This window comes from Barbus barbus (genome assembly GCF_936440315.1).
Source record: "Barbus barbus genome assembly, chromosome: 41".
Taxonomy (NCBI): Eukaryota; Metazoa; Chordata; class Actinopteri; order Cypriniformes; family Cyprinidae; genus Barbus; species Barbus barbus.
The window spans coordinates 3,579,135-3,589,725 of record NC_136719.1 but is presented as its reverse complement, the minus strand read 5'-3'; the positions used below and the strand labels follow the sequence as shown (position 1 = coordinate 3,589,725).

Below are 10,591 nucleotides of genomic sequence, written 5' to 3'. Positions count from 1 at the left end.
TTATGTAAAATGTCCTGTTGCCAAAGTTAAAATACATACATACACTGGTGAAGAGTTTGGAAAATTATTATTTAAAAATAAGTCTCTCATCAAAGATTTATTTGGTCAAATAGGCCTAATACAGTAAAAAAAGTTAAATAGTTTGATTTATTTGACCTATAAATATTTTGTAATATTATAAATGTTGGTACATTTTTTAAACATTATGTTTAAAAAATAATTTAGCGCTATTTATAGTATAGGTTATATCATTATGTATGATGCTTTAAGGCCTACTGTATTTTTTGAATGAGTGATTGAATATTAGTGTAACAATACTGCAGAACAGCACAAAACATGCTATGCTTTGAAAATGAAATTTCATGGCATGTATCGTCAAGCTTGGGTTAAAAGGCTTACTTTGGCATTTTCATGCATTTCTGGTTGAGTCAATCAGGGAATGGCACTTATATAAATGGCCTCTGGTTACTTATTGAGCTTATGATACTAGTGGGTTAAGACTGAACTTTGAATACAGACATCAAGTGGATTGAGAGTTGGATATTTTATTCTGGATCTATGGTACTCATTGCTTTTGCTTTTCCATAAGAATAAAGTGTGGATCAAGAACAGTGGTGGTCTAAGAGGCTCGGCATGTTTGATTTTCCTTTCAACAGCCAATCACCACCACAAGAAGATACAAACACCAGGAACGCAGAGTGGAATCGAATTCTGAAGTAAACCAGAACTTCTTTACCAACAAACTGACCCATAGGCCTATAAAGAGACAAGATTGAATAAAGAAAGAAAAATGGCCTGAAACCCTTTACAGCTCATATATGACATGTTTTTGCAGTTCATGTCATACAGTGTAATAATTGACAGAGTTACAATGTATTGTATATCTACACAATAGTTTATGACTTTGCAAGATGTATGCGGCTTGCACAATCCCCATCTGTTCCTTCAATGGAGTGTTCCATTCTCACAGTCCTTTATGCTGGAAGATTCCACTCATCTGTCCGGAGGGGGAATTCACGGAGACGCTTTTTCTGCAAGGCTGCCTGGGAGGAGCGGTTTGAGTCCTCTGGAGTTTTACATGCCGATAGCTGAATATCTCACAGAGAGCCCAATAAACTTTGGTCAAACAAGCCTCAGTTCAGCACCGACAAAGTTACTGGAAATAGACCACCTATGCCCCTTACTGCCGTTCATCTTTCTTCCTCCACCCCATCTTTCCTTCCGTTCCGTTACCGTTCATGCTTGCTCATGGCACCACAACTCTCGGCTTCGCGTTCCAGGGAGGTGTGATCGCTGCAGCCGACACGCGCTCCAGCTGCTCAGGGCTGGTGGCCTGCCCTGCGTCACCGAAGGTCTTACCTATCCACTCTCACCTGGTTGGCACCACCTCTGGGACGTTGGCTGACTGCGTGCTCTGGAAGCACATTTTGGCTAGAGTGCTCAGGCTGTACCAGTTTCGACACCGCCGCAGGCTGTCAAGAGGGGGCGCCGCCAAACTGCTGTCCCACATGCTGCATCCATTCAAAGGCACGGAGCTGTACGTTGCAGCCACGCTGTGTGGATGGGATGGGGGTGACGAAAAACACGAGCAACCAATTACAGAGAAACATGCAAATACTCCAACCAATCAAATGACAGCCAGCAATTCAAGCGGCCAATCAGCAGCAAGTGTTGCCTCAGCGCCTCAACATGCAAATATTCCAACCAATCAAATGAGAGCCAGCGATTCAAGCAGTCAATCAGCGCCAAGTGTTGCCTCAGCGCCTCAACCATTGATAGTTGCTACGGCTCAACAAGTCGTCAGAAGTTGTTCGAGAATATGCGGCCCATTATGCGGGTTATTTATGTGTGCAGTGACGGGCTGCGCCTGCATGGGGACCTGTTCTCTGTGGGCTCGGAGTCTCCCTATGCATACTCGATCCTGGACAGCAGTGTTTACTGGGGAATGAGTGTACAGGAGGCCACTGAGGTCGCCAGGGAGGCCATGTACCGCGCCACCTACAGAGACGCGTACTCGGGGCAATAATGTCGATCTCTACCATGTGACAAAGGGTGGAGCCGCAGAGAGAGGGAAAACTTGAAAGAGGAGTATTACAGGGAGAAGGAGAGGGAGAGAGAAAGGGTGGCGGAGAGAAATGCTGAAAAGAAAGCAATTTTGAAGTCTGATGACGGAGAAATAATTTGAGGAGGAATACAGGAGGCGGACTTTGGAAATATATTGATTTTAAAAGGATGGTATTTTTTTTTACAGCAAAGCAAAAATAAAAAGACAAGCATGTATTGATAATTAATAGCTCTTACACTGTGAGTGATACTGTGAAAGAATAATAGTGGATTCAAGAAATGAATACCATCATGTTCCAAAACTGCATGATTTTTTGTTTCTGGAGCCCAAAGGGAGATGTTTAGCATGCATTTATACTTTTATAAATACTTTATAGTACTTTTTGTCATTGCTGAAAGTCTAAAGCTCCAGCCCCCTATTATTATGATTGTAACTGACATTTAAAATGTATTTTTTGTGTAGGCTATTAACATATGAGTTTGGAATGATGTGATTCAGGGTTGCAGAATTTTAAATTTTTGAGTAAATAATACTTTTTCATGACCCCACTTTTCTGACCACTTCAAATTGATTCCTAATGAAGAATATATAGTCTATTATAATCTATAATTGAGTATAAATGATCAGTTTTTATAATAAATAGAGAGTTATTACATACTAATGAAACATTTTACACTGTATTTCCTTAAGGCTCTCTCTTTTTTACAGTAATTTGGACATATGCTTATCTAGTCCCTCTTAAATATAAGAAAATAACAAATAAAAATGTATTTTGAACAAATATTATTATATTGACATGACACAATAATTCACAAACTGTCTTTCTATAGCTTACGTTAGCTAGGCTATTCACCACATCTGTTCATATGAATTCATGCTGTAATAAACCAAATGCCCATTTACAAGTGTGTATTTGATCTCTGCTGGGTTTAAAAAGTTTTAAAATCCCTGATGTCACATTTTTCAGCTCAAGGCTTAAAAGCTTTTATATTTGTGCCAGCAGTCGAAGGCTCTGGAGGTTAAAGCATTGTAATGACCCCTACAGGAAACAGAAGGGATTGCTGTTTTTTAACTGATGTCGATTGAATTTCTTGGAATAAAAGCATAAGGGGTGGTCGATTCCATGATCATCCTCTTGTAGTAGGACAGCACCCGCACCAGTTCCACTGGCATCCACTTCGAGTTTAAATGGTTTGGTGAAATCTGGGGCAGCAAGGACAGGAGAACTACACAACAATGCTTTTAGAGAATCTAAAGCAATTTGACAATTAGAACTCCAAACGAAAGAAAGATCTTTTCGAAGAATATCAGTGAGAGGCTTTACTACATCTGAGAAGTTTTTACAGAAGTTTCTGTAATACCCGGCCATGCCAAGAAAACGCCGGAGTTCTCTTTTAGATTTAGGAGAGGGGAAATCAATGATGGCATGAACTTTAGATTCCACTGGTCGAACGGTTCCATGACCGACCTCCTTACCTAAATAGGTGACCTTAGCATGACAGAATTCACATTTTGTTAAATTGAGGGTGAGATTAGCTTCTCGGTACCTAGAAAATACTACTTCTAAAGTTTTTAAATGACTTTCCCATGCATCAGAGTAACAAACAACGTCATCAAGGTAGGATTCACAATTTTTCACATTAGACAACACCTTACTCATTAAACGTTGGAAAGTGGCAGGAGCATTTTTCAGGCCGAAAGCGAGAACCTTGTATTGCAGGAAAACATCTGCAGTAGCAAAAGCGGAGATTTTGGAGGCACGATCAGTGAGTGGCACCTGCCAATACCCCATAAGCAAGTCTAACTTTGTCACAAATTTTGCCTAACCAATGTGGTCAACACAATCAAATATTCTAGGAAGGGGGAAAGAGTCTGATGTAGTCAACTGATTAACTTTACGCTAATCTGTGCAGAAGCGTGACGTTCCATCTGGCTTAGGAACTAAAAGGCATGGGGAACACCAAAGACTTGAACTTGGCACAGCTAAGCCATGCTCAATTAAGTACTGCATTTCTTTTTTCATTATCTCACGTTTCACTGGATTGATGCGATAAGCATTTTGTTTAACAGGACGATGATCACCAACATCGATATCGTGCTCCAACACATTTGTTACAGTGGGCACATCTGAGAACAGTGAAGAATACTTCAACTGCATAAATTCCTGTTGAGATGAACTGGGTAGGTGTGAGAGTTTCGAACTAAACACTGCAAGAGTTTCAGAATTTTTCATAGAAATGTCAGTCAAACAAGCACTTCCAATTCGAAGATCATCTACACTAGGTGAATAATCTGAGGGGCCTGCACTCACAGACACAATAACAGGAGATAGAACTGTGCATTTAAGCTTAGGATGAGAAACATACAATTTTAGCATATTAATATGACATACCCTCGTTTTCCTTTTGCGGTTTTTACTACATAGTCTGTGTCACTTAACTTTTCCTCAGTCCCGTATGGACCTGTAAATTTAGCTTGGAGAGTTGACCCAGGCAAAGGCAGTAATACAAGAACTTGATCACCAGGCTCAAATGAGCGTTGAACAATGCGTTTATCATATCTGCTTTTCATTTGGGACTGTGAACTTTATAAGCTCTGTCGTGCTAACTTCCAGACGGAGTGCAATCTTTCATGGAAAGAGCTCACATGGTCTAACACATTTTTGTCTGTAATGGAGTGACTTTGAGAAAGAAATTGTTCTTGTAACATCTTCAACGGACCCGAGGAAAATGTCCAAAGACCAACTCAGCTGGGCTGAATCCAAGGGATTCCTGGACAGTATTTCTGACAGCAAACAACAAAAGGGGAACCTCTTCATCCCAATCCTTCTTATATTCAAGGCAGTAAGTTCTAAGCATAGATTTAAGAGTTTGATGGAACCTCTCTAAAACTCCCTGCAACTGTGGATGGTAGGCACTAGATACACAATGTTTGATATTCAGTTCTTTCATTAGCCTGCATAAACATAAAATTAGATCCTTGATCCGACTGAATAATTTTTGGCAAACCAAAAGTTGTGCAGAATTTAACGACGGCCTTCACAATTGCAGGAGTTTTCAAGGTGCGTAGCGGAATCGCTTCCGGAAACCTGGTAGAAGAACACATTAAAGTTAACAAATACGAGTGGCCGGACTTAGTTCTCGGAAAGGGCCCAACACAATCTATTACCAGCTTCTCAAAAGGTTTGTTCGTTACTAGAACAGGCTTTAATGGCACTGGGCCAACCTGGTTGGGCTTTCCAGCAACCTGACAAGCATGGCATGATCGACAATATTGAGTCACACTAGCTTTCATGCCAGGCCAGAAAAAGTGTTTTAACAGATTGTTATAGGTTTTCTTGATACCTAAATGTCCAGACAATTCATGATCATGAGCAACACGTAGAACATACTCTCTGTAAGAATTAGGCACAACTACCTGGAACAGAGTTCCAGTCACATTTTTCCTCAGGACTCCACTTACGCATAAGTACTCCATCTAGAAAATAAGCAACTACATCATCATGTAACACTGTTTTATCCATCACAGCAGTAAAACAAGAAGTCAGGGTACCATCAGATTTTTGTGCTTCGATTAGTTGCTTCCTGTCAAAAGGAAAGTCAACATTTGGCCCAAAGCTCAAATTTTGTATCTCCATGTCTAACCCAGTCTTCACCTCTGACAGATCTGAGCACATGAATGAGTCAGAGAGATCAAGCTCTTCTTCAAACTTACGAGCCTGTGCTCGCGTTACAACACAGGAATGAAATACGTTTGGAAACTCCTGATTCAATACAGAATTACTTTCTGACACACATGGTATATCAACTACTTCAGGAAGAGAAGACACCTTGCTTCCGGCTAAATCATTCCCGAGGATGAGAGAAATGCCCTTCAGTGGCAGCTGAGGTTGTACGGCTACTTTAACTAACCTAGTCACAAGATGAGAACGTAAATATACCGCGTGGAGGGGAACCCCAAGTTCAATTCCTTGAACTAGGACATCTGAGCCACAGCTGGAATGTGTCAAAAAAGGAAGTACACCTGCCAAGATAAACGACTGGGCTGCTCCCGTATCTCTCAAAATGCGTACATGTTTATGCTCAGTGTCTAATTCAGAAAAGGAGACTGTACCATCACACACAAATGGTTCAAAAGTGGGATCAATCGAAAGCATAGACTCTAAAGAGTGGGTACGCACAAAAGCAACACTTTTATGTGCTTTCCTCTGGTTCTTACGTTGTAATACAGGACATACTGCAATCAGATGGCCCTTCTCACGACAGTAAAAGCACTCACGAGAATCAAGACCCTGCTCTTCATTCTGGACAATCACAGTTTTAGGGTTGTGACTACGTTCCGTGACACAATGAGAAGAACGTAAAGGGGAAAATACAACTTTGTGGGTAAGCACAAATTCATCTGCAAAGATAGCGGCTTAGGTGAGTGATGTCATATATTGCTCATTCAAATAAACTACTATCTTTTCAGGAACACAATTCTTAAACTCCTCTATGAGGATTAACTCCTTAAGTTGTTCAAATGTGCTGATTTATTTGCTGCACACCACTTCTCAAACAGAATAGTCTTGTCTCGGGCAAATTCAACAAAAGTTTGGCTGGAGGTTTTCACATGTTTTCGAAATTTTTGCCGCTAGGCTTCTGCATCAAGCTCGTAACACATTACATCGTAGTCTAGACTTTGTTCTAAAGTCAATGCCGAACATACTTCCTGTGCCTTACCCACGAGTTTACACTGTAAAAGTAAAGGCCAAATATTCTTCGGCCACTGCAAAGTAGCAGCAATACGTTCGAAAACAGTGAAATAAGTATCAACTTCACTTTCTCTAAATGCAGGAACTAACAAAATTTGTCTGGAAATATCGAATTCAGTTTGACTCACCGGTGAAATATGCAATGCTGCAAGAGCCGGCACAGGAGTAGCATTTCCCCACAATCCAGGAGAAGAGAGTCTGCCCAGACTTTTGCTCAATTTTCAGCTCCTTCAGCCGGATGTCTCTTTTTGTCTCAAGCTCAAGTGCTCGGACATGCAAAAGCTGACTCTGGTACTGCTGTCGGCCTAACTCCACATCTAACTCCTTTAGTTGGATTGCAAGCATTTTTTCTTTTGGTGAAGAGGGATTGCCGGGATCTATGCGTATGTCCTCCTCAGATTTGAGCTCCGTTTCTAAAGCTTCTAAATCGTCAGAAAACATTGCATTTGTAGCAACACCCGTTACCTCAGTTTCACCAGGTAAGATCCTTTGTTTTACCAACTCCTTGTGCAAGGCCTCCTTAATCTCACTCTTCAGCGCATTTCGAGGCACGTTTATATTTAAAAAATCCGCAATTAACAATAACTCATCCTTCCGACACTTTTCAAATTGTTCTTCTGTAGGCGCGATCGTAAATTTTTCAAGTTCAAATTTCAACATCATATTTTCAACATCCTCCCTCACTAGATGAAAACCACCAGGCAAACACGAGAAAAAAAACTCTGCAAAAGCAGCGAGTACGCAAATACACAATTTCATACCTTGTCACTAAACATGCATACACTTAATATGACGAGCCCCCAATTTCATGTTACGCCCGGTCTAGGGGTAAAGGACGCAACATGAAATGAGAGAGTGGAAGCGGGGAATCTTTTGAGGGTTTTAATGAAACCAAACAAAAATACAATAGTCAAATAAATAAATAGGGAACATTTCTTCGGGAGTTGACCTGGCCAAAATAACAAACAAAAACTCTTACTTTAAGACCTCTTTCCTAAAACCTAACCAAAAGAAAATAAAATAAAAGTACAATATATTAACCTAACTTCCTAACCAAAAACAGAGATCAAAAAGGTTTACGATAAAAAATAATGGCGTCAAACTCCTTACTTTCCCAAGCCCTAAAGGCTTACAATGATATACAACTATTTACAAGCTCAAGCAAACAGTGTTAAAAGGGAAATCCAAATCGGTGTCAGTAACAGTCAATAGGGTCAAAATACCAAACAGTTTCCTACTTACAATCTGTAATTATTTTCAGAGAACAAACAATGATCACTCTTAACAGTCAAAATTAATCTAACCTCTCTCTCTCTCTCTCTCTCTCTCTCTCTCTCTTACTCACACACACACACACACTTATCTATCTAAATGGGGACATTCCATAGGTGTAATGGTTTTTATACTGAACAAACTGTATGTGCTATTGCCCTACACCTAAACTTAGCCCTCACAGGAGACTTTATGCATTTTTACAATTTCAAAAGAACGTTGTTTAGTTTATTTTTAAACCCGTTTTACAAATGAGGATGTCCCCTAAGGGAGGTTTTTGGAGATTTTGTCAGGTTTACCTCACTTTTGGGTACAAATTTGTCCCCAAAATATGGTTAAGTAGGTACACACGCACACGTGCACGCGCACACGCACGCACGCACACAAACACAAAACAAAGGAAGTGACATCAGGGCTTTTAAGGTGTGCCGAGAATTGAATGCACATCAAGATGAGCCAGTCATTAGCCTGCAGGAGCCAATCAGCACCATACCTGGACACAAACACTTTCAAAACAAAAGAGAGAAAGAAACGAGAGAATACAAAACAAAGGGTTGTAACAGCCTCTCTTTCAGATGTGAAATCTATGAATCGCAAATGATCTTGAACTTGTGCGCAACTGAATGGTTTCAGCTCTCTGCCTTAATTGTAAACGACTCCAAATTAATTTAATTAACATATAAAAGATCACCAGCATCGTCCAAATCCTTTAATTTAGAACAGCGAGCTGCAAGAACAGCTTACATTTCCAAAAACCTGCAGTACAAGAAAAAGTATGTAGTCTGCTCAGACCCTGAAGTGATGCTATGCACTTTTCCACGTCAAAGACAGTTTTTACCTATATGTGCCGGTGTGGATTTAACCGTACTGCACACTCTAAGATCAAATCTGCGCGTAGGCACACTTTATAAATGAGGCCCCTAGATTTTGGGATTTTCTGACATTCTTCTATGCGGATCCTCTGAAGCTCTATCAGGTTGGATGCAGGACTGTCAAGCAGACAGCCATATTTAGGTCTCTCCAGAGATGCTTGTTTGGGGTCACCGCGATTTCAACCAAGGGGGACTGGGGGACTATTTTCAATCACTTCTAGGGGTAGTTAAAAACATTTTCAACTGGATTTCCCAGCCCTCACAGTAGTACTCTTATGATACTATTATGCATCCTATGAGGTGAAGAAGGTACAAAGATGTCCCCCTAATACTGCCCCAGTGACAAGCTGTTGTACCCCTAAAGGTATAAATTTTGCACATTTTTTTTCTTCTCTAAGGTGTAGCCTATAGGTGTGCACTTTTAGTAAATGTGCAAAGTCATCATAAGTCTGGTTTTTGAATAATAACATTGTATGGTCGGTTGTAAGCACCTTTATAAGCTTCTCTGACAGACTATCCAATGAGGGCATGTTCAGCGTGTGTTTGGAGGCGTGGTATCTCACGAGAGAAGGGCATACACACGATTCACATGACCAGTGTTGGCACCGCACGCTACAGTCAACAACTCAAGGAGCAATACATAGAAAACAGCCGTGAATAAGAGACATTCAAACAAACAGAAGATCAGGTCAGTACATGTTTGCTTCTCAAAATAATTCCCCAAAGCAATGTAACACTGGTAACATCTGGAATGTTTTTGTGCTTCATGTACCTGGGCTGTTACAGTGTATTAATAAAGATGCCAATCAGCATCATCTTGTGTGAAATGATGTTTACTGTAGAGTTCTAGAATCATCGACACCTAAAACCTTCTAGAATCATCCTGAAGAGGAATGGAAACTGGGCGTACAGTATGTGTTACGGTGGGTGAGTAAATCAGTCTCTTTAATATCTAGTGGCATGAATTCATTTAAAAGTGTTGAAATGTATTGTATGTCAGAACAATGTTACAAACCATGAGAGAATAATAACTATGCCAACACGATTTCATGAGAAAGCATAACTATTTTGCCAGGTGTCGATTCAGAATGAATTCATATGATATGATTTTTATATACGATTAAAAAAACAAAAAACAAAAAAAAGTGTAAGGTCCACCCCACAAAATGTATGAATGAGATTGTACAAATTCATAACATTTAGCCACCATTTCACCAAAGTGTCAAGTAACTGTCATCATGAGAGTGTGTTGACAATGCTGAACTAATTCATTACTAGCTTTCTTGATTTCCACTTTCATACTAATATGCTACTAGAGATGCTAGTCATTTTTTAAGTTTATTATGTTTAAAGGTTTCAAATAGAACCAGCAGGAAATAATATAGAATTGGAGAAAGTTAGAAAAAAAATGCATTCATGGTTTATTTCGATGTTTAAGGTCTGATGTGTTTTTGTTTTAGTTTTGTTTTCAGGTTATTGTGGAGTGATTTTCCTGCTGAACGAAGCCTAGACCGGCCAATCTGGTTGATCTGGCGACCGTGAATGACCGCTGATCCTATATTATGCTCTGAGCATATGAAAATGCTCAAAACATACCCCTGCTGAAAAAAACAGCTAACCAACCCTAAG

The 10,591-nt window shown here is 40.1% G+C and overlaps 1 protein-coding gene across 1 annotated transcript; it reads left to right on the top strand.

Moving 5' to 3' along the window:
* Window positions 1-1,238: 1,238 nt before the first annotated feature.
* Window positions 1,239-2,185, top strand: LOC306860483 (proteasome subunit beta type-11-like; the record flags this gene model as incomplete). Its single annotated transcript, XM_079402220.1, is given in 4 exon segments — window positions 1,239-1,572; window positions 1,830-2,017; window positions 2,019-2,043; window positions 2,046-2,185. Coding segments are annotated over 4 exon segments (687 nt in total).
* Between the last annotated feature and the right edge of the window lie 8,406 nt (window positions 2,186-10,591).